The sequence below is a fragment of the Pantherophis guttatus genome, chromosome 8 (assembly GCF_059756535.1).
Source record: "Pantherophis guttatus breed Tessera chromosome 8, ASM5975653v1, whole genome shotgun sequence".
Classification (NCBI taxonomy): Eukaryota; Metazoa; Chordata; class Lepidosauria; order Squamata; family Colubridae; genus Pantherophis; species Pantherophis guttatus.
This window is the reverse complement of record NC_142070.1, coordinates 41,992,378-42,015,037: the sequence shown is the minus strand read 5'-3', so window position 1 is coordinate 42,015,037 and position 22,660 is coordinate 41,992,378. Positions and strand designations below refer to the sequence as shown.

At 33.7% G+C, this 22,660-nt stretch overlaps 1 protein-coding gene across 30 annotated transcripts in view; it reads right to left on the bottom strand.

Annotated features, from left to right (window-relative positions):
- PCM1 (pericentriolar material 1) overlaps positions 1 to 22,660 on the bottom strand; it is a 52,041-nt gene that overhangs the window by 6,000 nt on the left and 23,381 nt on the right. For 19 of the 30 annotated variants that reach the window (XM_034442857.3, XM_087874644.1, XM_087874638.1 and 16 more), the window contains 19 exons: positions 22,348 to 22,461; positions 21,565 to 21,755; positions 20,392 to 20,583; positions 17,540 to 17,762; positions 16,772 to 16,917; positions 15,831 to 16,021; positions 14,630 to 14,798; positions 13,228 to 13,586; positions 11,822 to 11,989; positions 8,869 to 8,925; positions 6,318 to 6,490; positions 6,094 to 6,222; positions 4,949 to 5,069; positions 3,774 to 3,914; positions 3,391 to 3,524; positions 2,922 to 3,056; positions 1,868 to 2,032; positions 713 to 772; positions 3 to 132 (listed from right to left, as the gene is read on the bottom strand). In XM_034442857.3, the coding sequence (XP_034298748.1) occupies positions 3 to 132; positions 713 to 772; positions 1,868 to 2,032; positions 2,922 to 3,056; positions 3,391 to 3,524; positions 3,774 to 3,914; positions 4,949 to 5,069; positions 6,094 to 6,222; positions 6,318 to 6,490; positions 8,869 to 8,925; positions 11,822 to 11,989; positions 13,228 to 13,586; positions 14,630 to 14,798; positions 15,831 to 16,021; positions 16,772 to 16,917; positions 17,540 to 17,762; positions 20,392 to 20,583; positions 21,565 to 21,755; positions 22,348 to 22,461 (2,998 nt within the window). The remainder of the gene's footprint in view (positions 1 to 2; positions 133 to 712; positions 773 to 1,867; positions 2,033 to 2,921; positions 3,057 to 3,390; positions 3,525 to 3,773; positions 3,915 to 4,948; positions 5,070 to 6,093; positions 6,223 to 6,317; positions 6,491 to 8,868; positions 8,926 to 11,821; positions 11,990 to 13,227; positions 13,587 to 14,629; positions 14,799 to 15,830; positions 16,022 to 16,771; positions 16,918 to 17,539; positions 17,763 to 20,391; positions 20,584 to 21,564; positions 21,756 to 22,347; positions 22,462 to 22,660) is intronic. The other 11 variants (XM_087874633.1, XM_087874647.1, XM_087874653.1 and 8 more) reach the window with 3 other exon arrangements.

Genomic DNA, 22,660 nt, shown 5'->3' with positions numbered 1-22,660 from the left:
ACTTATGGAGACTGGACAATTTTCACTCTCTTCTTCCTGATCAGAAGGATCTGATCTTGTACTGATTGGAATTTCTCTGCTGAATATTGCAGGTTCATGAACTTGCTTAATAGTTTCAGTTTCATCTTTGTCCTAGAAATAAACAAAATTATTGTTATACAGAATAAAAGAGCTTTAATTGTTTAAGATTTCTTTTTAGTGGGGAAAAAAAGGATGAATCCTATAATGTCTATTCTATAAAAGATTTTACAATTCTGCTCAAATTTATCACCTCTTCAAATACCACTTGGGGGGGGGAGAGATCTTGGAGTAAAGAATATGAAAACTCCTTAATGTGAAAGAACCTATTCAGCAACTATTATCATTGCTTATGAACCTCCAAGAAATATCTAGTTTGACTGCTGCTCAAAAACAATTTAGTTTAATTTTGCTGGCCACTCTCACTATTAAAAAATTAATCAATAAAAGCCCCAGCATCACCCCAAGTTAGAACAACCTCCTAAGCGCATTTCTACATGAATGTATGAGTATTTGTGTTTGTGTGTATAGGATTAATAACTTCTCTGATCATTTGAGATAAATATTAAAAAGTTTGTTTATCTTTAAAAATTAATATAGTATTCATCAGAAATGATAAAACACCTTCAATTACAAAATCTGCAAAAATAAAGAAATAGAGGACATATTCGCCATTGCTTGAAAATTCCCTTACTTTGTCTTCATCAATATCTTCAGTAGATGAACATACTCCTTCTTCAAGTGATTTTTTTACCTAATAAATAGAAATTTGAAAGAATACTGGCTTCTGTTCAAACTAAATACCAACAACCAGATAAGATGGAAATATATAAATGAATTCTGAGCCATATATTCATTTTGCTGTGATTTTCTTTTCAGTTGGTAACTATTAAAGTATTACAATATTGTTTAACTAGATGTTTTAGTTTTTTGCAGCTTTCCCTATTAGAACTGGCTATTAGATTGGCTGAACACTTTCTCTGCAGGCTCTGGATTGGTATGACAAAGATATAGTTGAGTGGTTAAATTTCCTTACAACTTAAAAATATAAAGGTCAGATGATTCAAATCCTATTGGGATGCTAATATTTTCAAACTCCTTGTCTTATGTCCAAGACAAAGGCAGAGTGAAACCTTAATGAATTGTAATAAATTAAAAAACTAAGGAACAAAGAACCATTCTATTCTTCTACTGTTCTACAAATATACTAAACTGAAGAATTTAAAGTACAAAGAACTGTCATAAATAACAGGATGTGGTCATATTATAGCAAGCTAAAGTTTTCATGGTAAAGACTCTGATACTGTTTGATATTAGAACAGAAAAATTTCTGCATCCTTTGACATCTGCAGTCTTACTAGTGACAAATAAAATAAAGCAAAATATACAACCTTCCTCAAAATTCATGAACACTCATTTCCAAAATATGCCATTTGTTTTCATTATTGCATACAGAAAGAAAAATGTCATTTATTAAGAATGTAAAATATGGTTTAATTTTGAAGCTAACTTACTTTCTAAGCTGAACAAAAATTCTCAAATAGAGGCTCTTAATAAATTCTTATTTATTATCAGATTAGCCCCCATCAGCCTCAGTCATTGTTTTTGGTGTTTGGAAACAATGGGAGCTACAAATGAAAATATCTGAGACCAAAACAAGTGGAAAAAATTGAATAGTTCATAACTGAATATCATTTGAGCTCAGGAAGAATACCGACAGTAAGAGAATGCATAGGAAAATATCAAAATTGAAATTTAACAGAATTTGAAATATATTAATATATCTACATTACATGAAACAAAATTTTATATTGGCCTTTTTAATATAAGATTGTGCTATTCCACCTACTTCTATTTTTGGTTTACATTTTTGCTTTGCTGTCAGACTGTTATTATCCAAGTCTTGCATGAGTTTAAAAAAGGCTAATTCATTGAATAAGACTTCAGAAATCTCCACAAGAAGGTCCTCCCCACAATCCTTTAACTTTTTACCAGCAAATTTTGCCAGTGAATCCTGTCCAAAAAAGAGAAAAGAAAAGAAAAGAAAAAAGGTTTAATATATCTATTATGTTTAACTTTTATTCTTTCCCGCCTCCTGATTATATTCAAGGTGGCTGACACAGCATTATTCAACTTTACTTCATAAATTAACATATTAGCTCGAAGGCTTAGCTAAGTTCACTGAATGAGTTTATGGGTAAGCAAGGTTCTAAGGGATGTAGCATTTTATTCTAAAGCAAAACAGACAAGAATTTGGATTAAGTTCTCCCCCATGTTTCTACTGTGATAGATACTACTTTTTCCAAATATTTTCTGATTGTATATTCCTTGTTTGATTAATTAATTAATGCGCCAATTTCTAAAGCAAAAATAGAAGGCATGATTGACAAGTGCTCCCGAAGAAGCTCTGTCAAAAGAAATGAGAGTTACATCACAATCCTTCTGACAGACTTTTCTACTTAAACTAACATTAAAAAATATAAAAAGGACTTGGACAATTCTCATTTTTAACCACTGAAGTAACTTTTCAAATGATTTATCAAAAGTTTCATTAAAATATTCATTTTCTCACACTGTAAAGATGAGTATATTTTAAGTGTCAGCATTTACAAATCAGACAAATGCTATGGATTGCACTTTCCATACTTATACTTGAGTTGCCAGATTATTTAAGATCTCTTTCATATTAATTTTTCAAGAAATTATAAAGCACTTAGCTTTGATTCAGTAGCTTAAGTGCTATATAAACAGATTTACTGAAGTGGTAAAAAAACAACTGCTATTATTGGCAGAAACATTCACTTCAGAATCAAGGTAAAATAATATTTCCAAAGCATTACCAGCACCATAGTGATTCTGAAAATAATCCTTATTTTTACCGAGTTCACAAATTGTATACTTGCCTGCAAAATGCTACCAAGTTGCTTATGAAATATCTTGACAAATTCTTTGCTTTCATCATTTTGTTGAGTAAGGGTTAAGACCATACGTTTTACAGCAGTCAAGAGTTGGGAAGTACATATTTCATCCATGTGTTCCTAGAAAGAATTCAGATTAAGTTTTATTTAAGCTAAGGATGTATGTATGAAAAAAGTAATTTAGTTTACATAACTTGATTATAATTTGCATATAAATAGAGATAAGAAAAAGATCAGAACTCAGTCAATCAGGGGCTTCTTTAGAAAATACAGAATAGGAAGAAATATTCTAATTTTGGTAAGAAACACTTTTACTTTGAATATGGGATAAGTGAAGCACCACCTTCTCTACAGAGGAAATCAGCTGCTTCTTAAGAAAAATCTAGCTACAAGTTTCTGTAAGAGCAAATTCTTATTTTCTAACTGGCACTTACTGAAATCAACATTATAATACCTTCAGAAATGGAATAACTTCTTTCATAATTGCTTTAATTTGTCGATCCAGCTGCTGAGTATCTATTCGGGGGCAAGGAATAGAAGATACTTCAGTAGTCTGTGGTGCAGAATGGCTTTCAACTGCATCTGAACCTTTAAAAAAGTATGTTAATATTAATACTTTTTCCTCTCAAAAAAAATTTCAATATAAGTAAAAATTTCTGGATCTTTGATTACATAAATTATAAGTAAGCATACTAAAGAATAAAAAGTTCAATATAACAAGTGTATAGTCCCTGCCTTTTTTACACTAATTATATACAGTAAATACCAAAACATTTACATTCAAAAATCAATGCTAATATAGCAGATAATACCCTGAAATATGCAACAAATTAATACCTTCCAATTTAGAAGAAGGAGCAGTCTGAAGATTACTACAGCAACCATCCTCGGACTCAAGATTACCCTCAGCAGCTATTTTCATCCGTTCATATTCTCTCATTCTAGCCAATGCTTGGTCTAAATGAATCACAGTGTTGCCTATATATTGGCAAGAAAATCATTTAAAATAAATCTTTTGGCACTGAAAATCAAATATTACCAGGTGCAAATTAAACATAGAACTGGAAAAAGAGGGACCAAGATTATTCTTAAGTATACCTGCCATTAAAAAACTACAATTAGGATAATCGGGACTTAATGACTGAACGCATGAAGAAGCTAACTACTATGGAGATTTATAATACTCTGAAGTTAATGCCTAACAGAAGGAATAATATTTTGCTCTATATATTAACAGTATTATGTTCTTTAATCTGTAACAATGGGTACAAATTCCAAGTCACTCCATTAGGTATAAAATGTATTTTCATAAAGCTGTGGCACTGCTCTATATCCAAAGCCAAACTCCTCTGGATAATTCTTGCTTAATTATTTGAGAAATAGAATGTGATAACAATCACAGTTCTTTTCTTTTTTTGAATGCTAAGACTAAAAGAGAATTTCAAGTTTGAAAAAGGGACAACCTGCACCAAAATGGACTGATCATTAAGTCTGATCGTTAAGTGACTGATCATTGTCTAATCGATATCTAGTTGATTGTTCTGGTCATGAAAATAACAAGAACAGGTGATCCACCTTTAACAACCACTTATTCTGCAGCTGTTCAAACTTGCAACATAACGTTGCAAGTTCTGGCTGGTGCTGTGCCCTTGTGGTCAAGTGATCAGAATCGGTACTTGGCAACTGGTCCAGTTTTCTAATTATTGCAGCATTATACAATCACATTAGAACAATTTGTGACTTTTCCTGCCAGCTTCCTATAAGTAAAGTCAATGGAAAATGGCAGGAAGTCAAAAGTCACAATCATGTGAGGTCATAGCTTAATGATCTGCACAATCCTTACCTATCAACAGTACCAGCAACAGAAATTGCTGAAGCCACATGTGACATTGCACTTTGTGCTGCTGCTTCACCTAGCAATGGAAATTCTGATCCCAGTTATAATTAATTGAGGACTATCTGTACTCCAATGTCAATGAATTGCAAACTGCAATTCTTAGGTTGGTGCTTACCAAGATCATCAGTAGCAAATGGTTCAAAATTTGAAGATGTAGATCTAGTACTGCCATTGTCTCTATCATTTTGTTCAGATTCTCTGCAAGCACCTTGATCAAAATTCTTTGCAAATGTCTCCTTAAAAAAGACAACACAAAAATTTGGCAATGCTTTCCCATAATCAATCATCTTTTTACAATTTTATACATTACCGTTCCAGAATTTTAAGTAAGATTATTTTAAAATGGATTACTAAATTTGATTCCCTGCAGGTATACTGACTTGTTAGCTAGGAATTATAGAAATTGAAGTGACATGCATATACAGTGACTGGGGAAGATAGTAAATGTGTTCAATAAGATCAAGCCTCCAACCATTTGCATAAATTGAACATATATGTGTGTGTGTTTGTGCGTGAGAGAGAGGGGGTGGGAGGGAGGAATGGCTAGAAAGAGAACAGCAGTATACCCCCTCCTACCAAAAAGCTGCTAGTAAAGAATATGACTATAATTCAGGGGTGTCAAATTCAAGGCCCGCGGGCTGGATCTTGCCTCTGCATCCCAGCACCCATCCGGTATTCATCTGGCTAGCGTCATTGCAGCAAACACCAAACAGCCTGGTCAGCTTCAGCACCTTATTGCAGCCCCAGCACATGGCTCATCAGGGCTCCGCTCCATTGCGCCCACTACCAGTCAGCTGAGCTGAGCTGCTGCCGCCGGGCAATGCTGGAGTCTTCACTGCTGATCAGCTGATTGGCAGTTGGATCGGCCTCCTGGCTGTTCTAGGCGGGGGTGGTGTCACTGCTGCCACTGCCAATTGCCACCACCGCTGTTCTGGGAGGGCGCTCCACTGATCAGCTGCTTGGCAGTGAATGCCCCAGTGTTCCCTGGCAGCAGCAGTGACAGGCAGCAATGGTGGCAAATGCTGCCACCACACCAACCCCCTTCCCCCCGCTGCAATATTCGTTCTATAAGATGCACAGATATTTCCACTTACTTTTTTGGGGTAAGTGTCTTATAGTGTGAAAAATATGGTAACTCAGTAAAGTGGACAATTTAATTGTTCAATGAATTTTATGCTAAAAACTAAAACAAAAAATACACCTTTATTAAGTCAAAAATCAAACTTGATCTTAAAATATCCCAAGGTTTACATAACTTACATCATCAGTGGTTGCAAGACTTTCGCTGGGAGTAAGCTCTGAATTTGATCCTATCCAGGCATTTGAGTTCAGTTGCTTTGGACATTCTCCTCTCATATTATCTTCAGATGCATGCCTGGTCACTATGTCCTATGTAAAGCAATAATTTTTGGCAGAAATTTATTTTTCAGAAATTAAAAAAAAAAATTTAAAAAGGCAACCTCAAATCACAATTTTCTAAGTACCTGTAAAGCATACAGTGCTCTTTGCCTCAAATAATCTGTATTTAGCATCTGGAGTTCATGGAAAAGTTCAATTAGAAAATGAGGACGAGATTCATTTTGAGATATCAAAGTAGCCACTTCAGAATAAATGGTGTCTCGTAAAGCTTCAAACATAGAAAGGTCACTGCCTGTTTCTGCAGAAAAATAGACAGAAATGTTATCTTAATATTAATTTTTTATTAAAACAAAAGTTTTGAGGAGAATATATAGCACAGTTGTGGTATGGTCACACCTTCTAGGAAGAAGGCAAATTCTTCAGCTTGAAAGGAAATGAGATATTCCTGTTCAATGGTTAATGGTATTCTTTGCAGGATACTACCCTAGAGTTCCCTGATCTTGGTGAGGCAGTTGCTAAAAATATGAAAAGTCCTTACATGTGAAGGGAATATAGAGCATGCCAAATATGATCCAAGTCATTTTGTACTTAATTTACATTTCTAAAATAAATCAATTTCTTCACATCTCTTTGCAGAACTAAAATTTCAGAAAAAGTCACACCATAGACCCTGACACATGATTAACCACAATTAGATACATTCTCCCAGTCACTTGTGAATCTTATTTTAAACACAGAATTAAGTTCAATAAGAATTCTCCAATTTAATACTGAAATCCCAACTTCATGCAGATGTTTAACATACCACATTACCAAAGAGTGGATTTGTGATAAGGAATGATATTTGAGCTCAGGATCCATGTTCTGATCTCCAAATAATGTTTTCAATTTATTTACAAATATCTCAAACATTTTTCCCCATATCCTACTATCAAGTCACTTTTATTTATTATGTATAAATGTGTGAATTTCTAAAATGATAGCATAGTCATAAATTATTATATACATCACCTATCACCTGTAAACTACATCAGAGTGCCAAATCATTCCTGACATTTATGGACCTAATCAGTTTCTTTACTTTATGTCTTTGTCATGGCTCTGAAGAAGTAGGCAGCTGTCTATATTTTACACTATAATTTTTTATTCAAGATCTCAAATTGTCAAGATCTCAAATTGTTGATTTTATCTGTCCTTGAATTCTGATTAGTTCAATTTTATAGACATCCAATGATGAATTTTGGCAAGTACAATTCTAAACATTAATTCCTTCAGGTCCTTCTTTTTTTTTAATGATAAAAGTCTTAACTCTATTCCACTTGACCCACAAGCTGTATTTTCTTGCAGCTAAGACTTACTGTGTTTCCCCAAAAATAAGACCCAGTCTTTATGGGGGGGAGGGGTGACAAAATAGGCACTCGGGCTTATTTTCAGGGATGTCTTATTTTTTTGACGTGCAGGAGGCTGTGAACGTGGGGGTCAAGGGAGTGGGAGCACAGCTACTGGTGGCCCCCTCTCCGTCCCACTGTCTGCTTGCCAGCAGCCACAACAGGCCAAGCTCTCAGCACACCCCAGCCTCCACCCACCCTGCCTGCTGCTGGAAGGCAAAGCAGGTGCAGAGCTACCACAGGCGACCAGGGGCAGCCATAGGCCTAGCTCGCACAGCCGGCACGAGAGCTGCAGCGCCCACCAGGACCAGGGTACGGCACCTGCAGCACCAAGTATGCATGCAGCCTAGTGCTCAGCAGTCCAAATACTTGACAATGCAGGTTGCTGCCTATGAGGCACCCAAATACTTTTCGCCCAGAGGGAGACCATGCTCTGGGGAAAAAGTGTATAGCAGAGCCAGGCAGAGGCAGAGGCAGAGGCGATCTCAATGCCCATCTTCCAGGTTACCAGTAGAAACAACACACAGCCTCTCCCAGTAAAGATAATTGCAGGCAATGCTGTCCCTTTCAAGCTATCAATTCTCATTCTCTCTCTCCTTCTCTCTCTCTCTCTCTCTCTCTCTCTCTCTCTGTGTGTGTGTGTGTGTGTGTGTGTGTGAGGGAAGGAGGGAGGGAGGGAGGGAGGGAGGGAGAGAGAGAGGGGGGAGGGGAACCGGGTAAGGGGACCGAGTCTCCCCCACCCAGAAGTAACATGCAGCCTCTCCCAGTAATGAGAATTGCAGGCATTTGCCAGCAGACTCATCACTGAAACTACATATTAATATCTATAGCTATGTTGCATAATGTTTGGATTTTCAAATGGTCATATAATTAGATGGTCTTAAGGTACAAATAGTTTATAATAATAAACTATCATTATTTACTCTAGCTTATATTTTTTTGGAAGTTAGTAGCTACTCATGATTGATGAAGAAAAATAGAAAAAAATGGTTACATTCTGGCTATCTCAAGAAATAGCTACATATGCCAGATTTACTGGTATTTCTAATATAAATGATACTACTTATATCCTGCCATAAAAACCTTTCATATCTGCAGTATCTGCCTCATGATCTTTTAGTAATAATACCTATTCAACTAAGAAGTAGATAAAAAAATTTCAGTGGTATGTAGAAGCCATCTGAAGTAATGAAAGGCATATTCAACAATTAAATAAGCAAATAAAAAACAAAAAAGTTTTAAAAAATGAAGGCAAGTAAGTTTAGAAGCTAAGCAGCTAGTGCATTACCTGGTGCTTGTAAGCATGCATTTCTGTTAGACTGCTGCAGTATTCTCCTAGCATGTGCTGCAGGAAAGGTGCGGGTGGGAAGGACAGACAGTGATAAACACAAAATGTGTATCAGAAATAAAGGCAAGGCCTAGTGAAATAATGGGAGAATGTCTACTTAGTAATAGAAATTATTTTTTAAAACTTCACTTGGTAACCTTTTCATTCCAGATAAGGGAAAAAAGTATCAGATTCAAAAAGCGTTTTTGAAAAATACATGACTTTGCAATGGTGCCCATTACACAATTCTAGTTGAAACCAATTTGTTGTCAAATGAAGTAAAAATAAATACATTCTATTTAAATGTAATTTCAACATTAAAATTATCTCCCATAATTTCAAAAAGCCAAAAAGAAGAAGAAACAGATAAACATTTCTTCCTTATTGGTAAAAAGAAAAACTGGCCCTAAATCATAGTTTGTATTATGGGTATGAGCCAGTCTCTAGCCTCCTGGGTCACACGCTTGTTTTCTCTCCTCTTCCATGGTAGCTATAAAATTACATGCTTTTGCTTTGGATTTACAAGTTTTTAATGAATTATGCAAGCTATAAACTACAGTACCGATAAAAATCATTTGGTAGGGGTAGCCTTCATAAATGGTACTTTACTGTCACTAGAATTAAAGCGTGTCTCTGTTTGAGACAAATCCTGAATAACATAGGAAGTTAATCTAATCTAAATATGTGGCTGAATAAAAAAGAATGCATTTGATTAAAAAAACCAACTGTAAAGCTACAAAATGATCTAAGGTTTTCCAGTGCTGCAAGAAATCCTACTGTTTCTATTACTTCATAAATTAGGTGAGAAAAGGCAATAAGGAAAGGAGTAGTCTGGTAACTAGTCTATTTCGCAATTAATGGGACAATACATTCAAAAATGTATACAGTAGTACCTTGCTACTCAACTGCTTTGAAACTCATTGAATCATTGAAACTCATTTCATTGATATGAAAATGTTGTCCTGGTACTCATTGTTTGTTTGGTATTCAACAAATAATCTAGAACTTATTGGCGTTGGCTGCCTTGTAGCTCACTATATTATTCGTTATGGGAAAATTTTGTTAGGTACTCATCGCACCTCTTGGAACCAATTAACAATGAATACCGAGATTCAAGAGAACTTGAAGAGCTGTCTCAGGAAAGAGGATACAGATCCATTATTCCCGAGGTAAGACAAGAACGAATGGGTGGAAACTTTATAAAGAAAGATCAAAGCTTGAAATAAGGAAGAATTTCCTGATGGTGGGAATTATTAAGCAGTGGAACACTGCCCTCTGGAGTTCTGAGTGTTCCATCACTGGAGTTTTCAAGCTAATGTTATAGACAACCATTTTCTTGGGTAGGTTTGAGTTATTTCTCTGGAACTGAGAAAGAGATAATGCAATGGAAATCTTGATTCTATCATAATTCTGTAATGTATCCGTAAATTTCATTCCATTCTATTACAAACAGGTCTTAGTATGTTTTTCCCTAATTGAAGAATATATTTTCCTAAAGCATCAAATTAGGCACTAAGCCGATTTCTGTGACCTGTTCAGGCTCCATGGCAAAATCAGCCACATTTTCTTTGGATGCGAACAATGCAGCAACTGAGGTAAATCAAAAACAAAAGCAATGGGCTCTGAGATATGTGTCCGAAGAAAGAAGTTTGGGCTCGCTATTATAATGTTAAACTATGGTTTTGTTGTAGGGTTATACAACTTCAGACCCCAGAGGTGCATGCAGTTTCTCAAATCCCTTAGAGCACTTCCAAAAGTTGCCAATAACTCCATTTTTTTAAATAAACAGTAGAAAGCATATTAACTAAATTTAATTACTGTAATTTGAATGAAATTTGAACTACAGCCAAATCAAGATTTTGTTCAAGCCTCAGATATCTTTTGAGTGTGTGACTCCAAAAATGCAGGCACTATTCTGAACACTCCCAGTTTATTGTTAAGTCTGAATATGCCCACTCGCACATTATGCATGTATATCAAATATGTTTAAAACTACAACTAAGAAATAGGAGTTTTGCTCTTCAAAATGAAGCTATATAGAGAGAAAATGTGGCCTTCTTTTATTGGGTTTGAGTCCCAGTTAAGAACAAAACACTAAACAATCTTATTTTGACTATGTCCATCTAATCCTTGAAAATACTTCATAAGAGATTAGAAGACACTACTAAATGTTCACTGAGAGGAGTGATCTCTGGAAAATGAGCAAAATCATTATCCAAGTCCTTCTGTCTGATTTTGAGATGTCCCCTTCAGGACAGGCTAGTCTATTCATCAAAATACCCCAATTCTTAGAGATGTATTTTTACATGAGGAGAAATTAGATCCTTCAATCCCATAACACATTCTTAACTGCAGATGTAACACAGAAATACACACGCATATGCATGCATATTCGATATATACACTGCACTTTTTCAAATATGTGTCTGTGTATGTATGTACAGTGAAAAAGTGCACTGTTGTACAATTGTTAATCAGGAATAATTTGATTTTGGAAACTTGTTGCTAACCATTTACTTGCTTTAAACATCATTTATTAAAACAAATTGGTAAATGGAGCCATTAAACAGTTATTAATATAATAACAAAATAAACCATTTGCAAATTATTTAAGCTGAAAGTTTTAATTTTAAATATGCTTACTTGAATCCATTTGTTATTATATTTAAAAGGATCTTAATAGAATGGAAATGAATTTAGGACTGAAATAAAGAATTCCATCCATATTTTCACAACAGTACTTTTTATCTTATGTACTCTGTACTATGTTTTGTGAATATTCTGCTAAACAGTTAGCAGTTATGTATGTCATGTCACAAAACGTTTAAAACCCAATTCCTTTTATGCAGACATGAAGAACATATGGATCTATTTATTTCAGAAGTATATCATTTAAATATTTTGAAATAAGTACCTGAAGACATTTCTGATGACCTACTATATTTAATTATTTTCTCCAATTGTTCCCGATTCTTTTTACTGAATACTTTTGCTTGAACAAGTTCTTCTTTCCGAGTTGAAGGTCGACCACTGTTGCTCTTGTAAGGCTCACATGTACTAGAAACACTGGCACTTTCAAAACCTTTAAATAAATAGATTTTAGTTTTACAACTTATTCTAATTCTCTAAAGCTGTAACATTTAAAAATGTTGATCACAATGTCAATCTATTAAGCAAAATGGCTTAATAGAGTCTACATAAATTAAATCAACCAATTTAAACAAAAATGGTTTGGTTTGGTTTGGATTAAATTAATAAATGTTGATTTGAGTCAAATACCAGAAACCATACAAACTAATTAAATCAACATGTTACAAGATTGTTTCTGAAAGTTAGGCACTAAAAAAGAAATCTATAAGCATTGGCTACACATTTTTTACAATGGAAATGTAGTGGGCGAGAAGGCATTCATTCATATGGGCTTGTCCCATAATCTTCATACTATGTTTTAATGTTACAAAGTGTATTAATAAATATCATTTATATATTATTTTGAATAATATAGCAAAAATGTTATTTATTAGCATTAGGCAGCAAAAAAAAAAGATTAGTCTTCAATGTTGAAAAGTATAATCCTAGTTTTTATCATGATAGACCACTCTGCATTTAATTTGCTCACTAATTCCATAAATCCCAATCACGCCTCAAATTAGCTGGCCATAAAAATCTCAATAGGAAAATGATATTAAACTATTGGCCTAATGTCTGGTTCTTTTCTTTGTGATTACTTCCAATAACAAACAATGTCTACCTCTTAAGCTGGAACAATGTCATAAAGCAAAAAGTAATGACTTATGGGTAATCATCAAAATCTCTATAAACCTTGGGCAATGACCATGTGAAACTTATACTTAAACTTAATGACATCAAATTTGACGAAGAAGCAAATACCTTGTCAGAGAAATAGTTTTGGCAAATAACCAATTACTTCTCTTCAGACATTTCCAAAACGAAAGAAAACTTTATTTTGGGCAAGCATAATATTTTGCAAATGGATGTAAAATATATATTCTAGATTATTTAATAGAGTAAAGAGGGCAAGCAGATTTGCTCCATGTGCCATTGGGGCACGAGAGATTACAGGAGGAGCGTCCATCTAAGAGAAGAATATAAAAGTACTGGTTCAGATACACTGGGAATTGCCACAGGACCTGCACATAGGGAAAATATTTATAAAGTTTTACACTGATGCAGCCTATTTTAAGAGTTTTGTGGACTCAATTTTCTTGAGGTTTTCTCACCTTAAGAAAAAAAAAATGCAAATATAGAGAGCAACCCAAGCACAAAACAAGCCCAAGTTTATATATACAGTTGTCATACCATTAGCTCTAGGTCGTTTTTTAAACTGGGAACTACTCCTCCTCTTATTCTTGGACTTTGGTGTTTTGTCTTTTGAAGCCAGACTGGCCTGTGCAGATGCTTTCCTAGGTTTAAATGTTTTTGTCACAGTAGTTGGATCCACTGGATCAGGCATGCTACTAAAGCTTTCCAGAGATTCTTCATCAAATTCCCTTCGTCTGCTCATGTCAGGTTGATTTTTGTGATTGCTACATGCTGCATTTTGCACTGGGACTGTAAATCCAGTCCTGAGAAATGGCTGTTTCTCTTTTCCTCCTTCCTGATACTCATTTAACCAAGCTGATCTATTTTCCATCTCTTCTTCAGGCTGTCTCTGACTTCTTAACAAAGACAGAAACATTCAGAATATATTTCAGTCAGTAGTAAAGCCAAACGTTTTCCAAGAAAAGTTAATAAGAAAAGTAAAAATATAATTTAGCACAGTTCCATTGCTACTTTGCACAAATCTCTAGCACATCAGTTCACCAGCCTTCTTTACAATGGTTCATCATTAAATATAATCGGTGTTAACAGCTTTCAGCACATAACCTTGCAAATACAAACATTGGGTTCCAAAAAAGGTTGAATGTGTTTTCAAATAATACTAAGGTATGGTAAAAGATTATAGGTTCCTGCCCCCACATTGTTCTATTTGAATCACTGATATTTTCAAAAACTCTTTATTGTCTAGCAATTAAATTGATATTCAGAGTAATATGGTACTTGTAGCAAGAGAAACCAAAACTAAAATTATTCTTTTCAAATACAGTTTGGAATTAAAACCAACAATACTCTAACTTTTGTCTTTATGCATTAACCAGCTGGTTGACTTTGAGCCAATCACTTTCTCTCAGCCCAACTCACATCACAGGGTTTTTGTTGTGGGGAAAATAGAGGAATGTGTGTTGGATATGTTCACCACCTTAAGTTATTTGTAAAAGCAATAAAAATGGATAAACAAATAAATAAAATTCCAACTTTATTATCAACCTCTATCAAAATGGAAACCAAGCTATTCAGTGCTCAGTGTTTTCTACCAAGGAAGGTTTTTTGGATACAAGCATTATTCTGCCCTTATTTTTTTAAAAAAAAGTAAAATATGAATCATCCTATTAGTAGATCAATTGCTGCTGAACCCAAATGGAATCAGACTGATACTCAGTACCTTTGAGTAAAGGAAATTCCTCATTTCAACAAATACTGCAACTTAAATATATCATTTCTAAATACCTCTTTCACTATGAATCTTACTGCATTTAAGAGAAAAGAATACCAAAATACAAACAAAACTTTCTTTTCACAAACAGAAAACCAAGTGTGAATTATAATGCAATGCCATTCGCCAAGCACTAGAAGCAGATACCACATATTAGGTTTCAGATACCTTTGGTTCTCTGCTCCAGAGGTAGAATTACTTTCAAATGGCTTTGGAAATGCCATATAGTCAGCTTTTCCAGTATTGTTATGGTTTAAGGTTGGCTGATATTCACTGTTTTGAGCATTACAATTATGTGAAAAGTCCCCAGATGGAAACATCTGGCCAAGATTGATGCCTATAAAAATAAATGAGATCAGAAATAGATTATATACATAATTCAAGTATTTTTTTATCATCAGAATACAAGAAAAATAAATAAACACTAACATATTATTGGGTTTTCAAATTATGTTGATATTTTTCTTCAGGATACTTGAAATAGTTCAGATAAAATTATTCCATTTATAACCAAGCTAAATCCCCTGGCTATAAGACTGATTTGAATCCCTGTATATGAGATTTGTACTATAATTTATATTTACAAGGAAAAAAATAAACTTGAAATAAATTAAGAATAAGAATTCTCAATTCTTATTCTCAAGACCTAGATATTACATTTTTTTACTTAAACTATTTCCTAACATGCATTTGAGGAGTAAATAGCAAAATCAATCTGCACATTAAGTTCTATTTCCTCTGGCTGTAAATAAACTTTATGTTCAATTGAGAATGCTCTCTTACAGATGAACAAATGCTGCAGGGAATATATTTCACTTTTAGTTGATTCTAGGGTGCTGTAGGAAAATTCAGTCTTAATTCTTTATTCTGTTATATAAAATGTACTAGCATCTGAATCAAAAGAATAACAGCTTCAGTTTTGTTTAGAAAACTGAATGGTTCAAATAAACATTATTAAACAAATATCATCAATTAAATTCCTTTTAGTTTTTAACAATTTCTCTTCATTCTTGATTACTGTAAGGCATGCAAATATGTACTCTCTTGTTCATCTTTGTAAATATTAATGCTTTTGAATAACAGTACATTATTTTTTAATCTAATAGTACTGAAGGAAAATGTTTAGATGGAAGCAATAAATTAAAACCACAAATTAAAATGTCATATACTTTCTTTTGCTATTAAAGAGGCAATTCAAGCATGTTCTACATAACATTCACACATTTAATTAGTTAGAAGATACTTAAGTAAACCAAGAACAATTTGCTTTGAAGAAAGAACACTGTGAAACTAGGCAGTGCTTTCTGGCCATTTGTTTGCAACAAAAAAATCGGCATCATTGCTACTCCTAAATTCTGAAAATGCCTACCTGGTGGGAAAGAAGAGAAATTTGTGAATCCAGGCATATTGAATAAGTTCATTGCTTGGGAAGGGAAACTAAAGGGACAAAACACAGTTGGTGATGGATGTGGTGGTGCCCTGTTGTCTTTCTCCTCTTTAGGTGTTCTGGCCTGCTGCTTCTCTTGCTGACGCATGAGATTATTTAACATTTGCTTCAACCTGTAATTATAAGTAATTATTTATGAACAGAGAGTAATATAATGTTGGGGCAAAATATTAGTTTTAGGGAAAGTAATTAAATTACATTTAATTATTGAACATAGCCAGAATTGTGCATATCAGTTGGCAAAGAGTAGTAAGCAAAAGAAAAGCAAATAACAAATAGCAGTTCGCCATAAATAGCTATAAGAAAGAATAAAACCAAGATGTTCTACATATTTAACATGTGGCTTAACCTCTATATGTATATCTTTTAAAACTAAATAAGGCATTATAATTATTTCATTGTTGCTATAGTCCCAGAAATGCTTAAATCTTTTAGAATGTACCTCAGTACTGTAATAGTAGCTTATTAATTGATTACAAGCTTATCAACCTTACAACCTTATCAAAAATAAAAAATAAAATACAGCATCTAATTATAGATAAAAGAAAATACAGTAATAAAATACATATGTAGTAAATATAAGAAATCAGTATTTAGATAAATATGTATTCTTTACAGGATACCCCATCTGTATCCTGTAATACAATGGGTTTTATCTCAACCTCCTTAACTATAAACCTAAAAGTTCTGATAATATATACATTAGAGTTCAAAAGGAAACAGGACAATCTACAACTCAGATCCCACATACAGAAATTTAATGTGACAAGAATTCTCTTAGGTTCCTCAAAAATAACCAAATGCACATAATTATGTTGTGTTGGCTGCTATTTCTGAAAAGGATATAAAGTTAAAGTGGATACCTTTGAACATTATTTTGTTGCCAGGTCAGCTGTGCATAGCACTGATTTAATTGATGCATTATAAGGTGTACTTGTGGTGAAGCAACATTACCAGGCATCACACTATATGGGCCAGTAAGCAAGGTCTGCAGTAAACAAGAGAGCATCTGCAAAGAAAAATAATGTTAAGTATTTTTAAAGACTTTTTAAAAAAATGCAGTAGGTCAGATCTGTACTGGCCACTGTCATAATTATTTTTCCAGGAGTTGCATCTTAATCCAAAAGTTCTCCAAGACTACATGAAGTCGGATAGAAAATCTCTCAGCTTATTCTACTGCTCAGAGCTCCCCAATATACAGATTTGCTTTCAGTTTATTAAATCTTAATCGATTCTAGCTCCTGGCTAAAACTGAGCTAAAAAAATCCAAACAGTTCATAAAATATTGAAACCCTAACCATCCCAAAAATCTTTTGGCCTAATTTTATAAAATCTTTTGGCCTAATTTTCAGAAAGGTTTTTAAATGGATAAAGTAAAATACCACAAAATATAGCTCTCCAAAGGGAGACAAGTACTATAATACTCATTTACAGATTCTTAGTTTAAAATCTTGTGGAGGAAAATAAGAAACACGACTGGATTAAAAAAAAACAATATACATGAGCAGGAAAAGATTGGATCTGCACTTGAACCGTTTTAGGATTCTTGACCAAAATAAGCCAAATTCACAATCTGAAAAAAAATCACCCATACTGAAGAAAGCTCTTTTAAAAGTATTTTTACAATGTACCTGTTGGTCCTGCATTAAAGTCTGACAAACACTGACACTGAATTCAAGATGCTTCTTTAATTGGTTAATTTGCTCTTGCCATTGTTCTTTCTCCTCCACATAAGAAAGTTCAGACATCCAACGATGATTTTCTTGTCGTCGCATGCTGATGTTCTGTTGCTGCCTTGCTTTATCTAGAGGGCGGTAGTTGCCATCTGCTGAAAGAGGACGAGGAGTCTTCCAGCTAAGAGTAATGTTACAAAAAGGCATTATTATTCTAGAAAATCATCTCCTGGTACAATCAATTCATCAAATAAAAATGCAAGAGATTTAAAAATTCATTTGGAGAAAAATGTATTTGCTCTTTCATACTGTTTTACAAGTATGGTATCTTGATCACATGTGTATAACCAGTCCTCCCTTACTTTCTTACGGAAGGAATTGCTTATCTTTGGATATATATTGCTAAATATCTTGTTTTCCAAGCAAAGTGAACTGAAATATCCCAAAGTACATTTAATTTATTCTTAGAAGTTACTGAGTTTTAGTAGCCGAAAAATTGAATAGCTGAATGATAAACTGATAAAGGAAATACTGAGAAGTCCTTAGTGCGCTCTGAGTTTGGTTCTTTTCCTGCAGATGTTTCATTCCCAAACTAGGTAACATCACCAGTGCTAGTAGGGATTATATAGTTAGTTTATAGATAGTTCAGTTTATATTTTAGTAGCTGGTCCTGTCAATATTCATGGGAATGACTTTGGTGGGTCTTTGGTTGGACTATTTACTGTTAGCTTATTTGGCAGTTCCTTGATTGGACTATTGTTTGCTTCTTGGTTATTCTTGATTGGTCTAATGTTAATCTTGGCGGTAATCTCTGATCATCTGGATGTTGATTTTTGGTGAGGTGTTTTGGTTTTTTTGTTCCCTTTTTGTTTCTTTCAAATGGTATATAGATGTTGTATATGTCTATATGCCTGTTAATGGCTGATTTGTCAGTGCCAGGCTCGGCATGATGAGAGAAATAACATCCATCTGGATGATTGTGGTGAAACTTACTGTTTTATAACTAGTTACTTTATGATTACTGGAGATCCTATTATGAAAATAAGGAAGACTTTTAAGTAAAGTGATTTTTGACTTGCGGAAGCTTCCTGGACTACTTAAATGGCATTGAATAACAACTCTGAGATGTAAAGGGCTATGATTATGAACTTTCTGAGGAGTAACATTAGATTGGGAACTTATTAAATTAAAACAAGATGCTTCATTAGGGGGAAAGAAATGAGACTTCAAGAGAAATGGTGTGGATGTTTCAAACCATTAGGGGTACTATGGAAAAGAATCACAGAGAGATAAAGTACCTAATGCAAGGCATACATGGGAAAATATGCTACAACTGATGATGAATGAAGAGTCCAGGAAAGAGAAAAGATAGCAGAAAGAATGGAAGAAAAGGCAGAATGGACAAATCAGCAAATAAAACCAAAAGATGGGAAGGAGAAGATGATAAAGATAATAATGACTGATGAAATAAACCAAGGGAAAAGCACTTTAAGAGATTTAAAAGAGGAATCAGATAACTGGGAAGATACTTTTGAAAGGGAGATAGGGGCTTGGGTGGATATTTTGGAGACCTGGCAGCTTAGGAGGATAGAGATGGGAGAAATACTCAGTCTGAATGGTGAAGATACAGATGTTGACAGAGATAAAGATCCAGGAGAGGAATATGGGAAGCAAGCCAAAAAAACAAATAAGAATTGAAGTATTAAAACGGGTGAGAGATGATGGATAGAAATTATTATAGATATTTTTTTATTTTTATTTTTCTAATATAATGATGGTCTGATTAGAAATTTATAGAGGAAGAAATAAGAATACACACATTTAGTAATAGTGACCTGATTTAGGGGGAATATTAGCAGATATAATTTTTCCTTCTTTTTATATAATAGAATATAAGTAACAATTTGATGGGAAAGACTAGAGGGTGAAAGATGATATTACCATGTACGTTTAAACATCATTGGCATTAAAATGGAATATTGAAATTTGAATAATTGCCTTAAAAATCATGAATATCAATTCTAAGATTATATATATATATATATACGTCGCCAAGACACTTCCAATTTTACGTGGGAGAAGACCCGAATATGCCGCCCTTCTCCGGAGACTCAGGGCGGCTTACAATGCGTTAAGCAATAGCCTTCATACTTTTGTATATTTATACAAAGTCAGCTTATTGCCTCCACAAACTGGGTCCTCATTTAACCTACCTTAGAAAGGATGGAAGGCTGAGTCAACCTTGAGCCTGGTAAGATTCGAACCTGCAGTAATTGCAGGCAGCTGTGTTAATAACAGGGTCCTTTAGACCACTGTACTACCAAGGCTCTTGTGTGTGATTAATATAATGATTATTACCATGATCATTATTGATATTTGCATCAAAATGAATTATACCCAGGGGCCACACTGTTCATGTATTGATATTGATGTATATTTAAAAATAAAAAAATCTTTAAAAAACCCCCAATTTAATTATTTAAATCTAAATCTAAAAAATCTAAAAAAAAACCAATTTAATTATTTAAAATAATTTTTAAAATATTTTAATTTTTTCATTCACATTTCATTTTGTCCCTCCTTTGGCATCCTTTTTTTAATGATTCTATCCCATTATTTCTTCGATATTAGTGTAACTCTTGTCCCACAGTGAGTTGTCCCACGGCAAATTGGCCATGGCAAGTTGTTCCATGGTGAATTGGCCACAGTTGTAGACCCCCAGGCAGCATACATACCTAATGCTCCTGCTTCCTATTTGAGCACAACAACTTGTGAAGTGGATTGGGCTGAGGAACAAACATTCAACTAACCTCTCTTTATCTTCTTTTGCACAATATGAGATCTGATCTACATTATTGGGACACATGGGCATTTCATTGGAACTATATTCTTGTTCTTCCTCTTCCTCTTCTGCTTGAGCCAGCCCATCAGAAAGGTAAACTTCATCACCTTCATCTTCATCAAGTGCACACTGTGTAGATCCTCCCCATGTTGCCATTGTCCTAGCATTAGAAATTTTAAAAGTTATGCTAAAGTATAATAAAAGTGAAATTAAGTCATACAGAACTAAAACATGACATCATATCAAAATCAATATAAAATATTTCCCAAATGAATATCATAATCAGGGTATACATTGTTTTAACTTCATTTTTTATTTTTTAAGAATTCTGTTAATCCCAAATGATATCTAAAGGATAAATATGCATTTTATTGATATATTCCCTTTCGGTGACTTTATTTTCTGTTAATGCAGAAAACTACAAAATTGATATTGGAAAAATTGCACAACAGCATTTAGAAAAGCATGATCTAACTCTATGACAGGATTCAATTAGAAATAAACTCAGTTTAGCTCTTTCTTAAGTGTGCTGAATATGAAGGAAGGGAAAATGCTCTCTGACTTTCAAATTTCTGTTATATATTCTTGTGGAATGTGTTTCATGACCTGGCTTATTGTAAAGGGCTAATAGTATCTATAAAAGAACAAGTGATTTTTTTTAAAAAAAAGTGAATTATAAAGTAACAGTTACTGATCATATGTTTATACCGAGCTATAAACCTGACTACCTAACCAGCATTCTGGCCAATCATAATAATAACTAAAACATGATTGAGAGGATGAAAGTTTGGAGACATTTGAATCCTAGAAACTTTCATGAAAAGACAAAGACACAGTCACCTTATGGGGAATATGTACAGCATAAAAATTTAGTAAATACAAATAAACATTTTTATATAACTGCTATTGTAGCTACCTACTAGGCAACCATTTTAACTACAGGACTCATGAAACAGAGCACAAAGAGGAAGCAACAATATCCCAGCCTTGTCAGCAATTAGGATAAATTGTAGAGAAAAAATTCCCTTCTCCTCAGTTAATGCTCTAATTATAGCTATTTAAATAGATCCTAACCCTTTTCGGGAAAAATACTCTTTTTACAGCAATTTTTTCACACCAGATGAATAGAACTTAATCTTACTTTTCTGTTCTGCTTTGCTGGGGAGTACACTGAGTCTCTGATCCATTACTTTTAACAGATCCAGGCGCAGCAGGTGAAACATCTGCTAAATTTTGTCTTCTCTGATGCTCAGCCATTAAGGCTTCTAGTTGTTTTCTTCTTTGTCGCAATTCTTCTCTTAAAATTTCATGTTTGCGCACTTGAGACCAAGTCTGTTTAAAAATTAATATTTATAGAATATTCGTGAGGTTTAAGGCAAAGTATGTTAATTCAAAATAATATACAAGGATAATTTTTTTTTTGTTAGACACAAACCATGTATGTTTTGGAATGCCCTGAGTTAAAGTAGTATAGAGAAAAGGTTCCATATCAAACAACTCAAACAGTAATGACATTAAGGAAGAAAAAGAACATAAGAAAGAAAAAAAATATTTTTTCAAGCAACTGAAAAAGAACACAAGAAACATTCTTTTTTCTAAGCCATAATGTATACTTGCATTGACAAAAAAATGGAGTAAATATTCAGTCAATCAATGATGTAATCAAAGAGGAAACAAGTTAGAAAATACAAAAAGTTCTTTGTCATTTCTCCTTCAGTTACTTGCAGTTTTCATAATATTTATTATCAAACATTATCAGAGTCTTTAGAACAGTTTGTATATTCCATTTTGCTGTTTTGTTTTTTAAAAGTCCACTAAGAGGAGGAAGCAAAGAAAACAATTTCCCTTTTCAATTACAATGTTGCTATATCAGTTTCTCCAAGAAAAAAGTATAGTAGTATTATTAAAGAAGTACACACAGTACCTCACTATCTACTGCTAATTCTTCTGGTTGAATCGGAGACTTGCTCACTGTGCTGACTTCATTAGCAGCTGCTGTGGAAGCATTCCCTGCACAATTATCTAGGCTTGATGTCAGCTAAAAAAAGAAATAAGTATTAAAATTGCAATCTGATTACTCTAAAAAACTTAAAACCAAAAGAACAATATACAGTATTTTTTTATTTTAATTAATTAAACTGATTCCAGTAGAGTGAAGAGTACTTGATTAGTGTCTGGATATTGCACCTAACTCTTTAAGGATATCTCTTTTAAGCAACTAATATATCTTTCTTCAA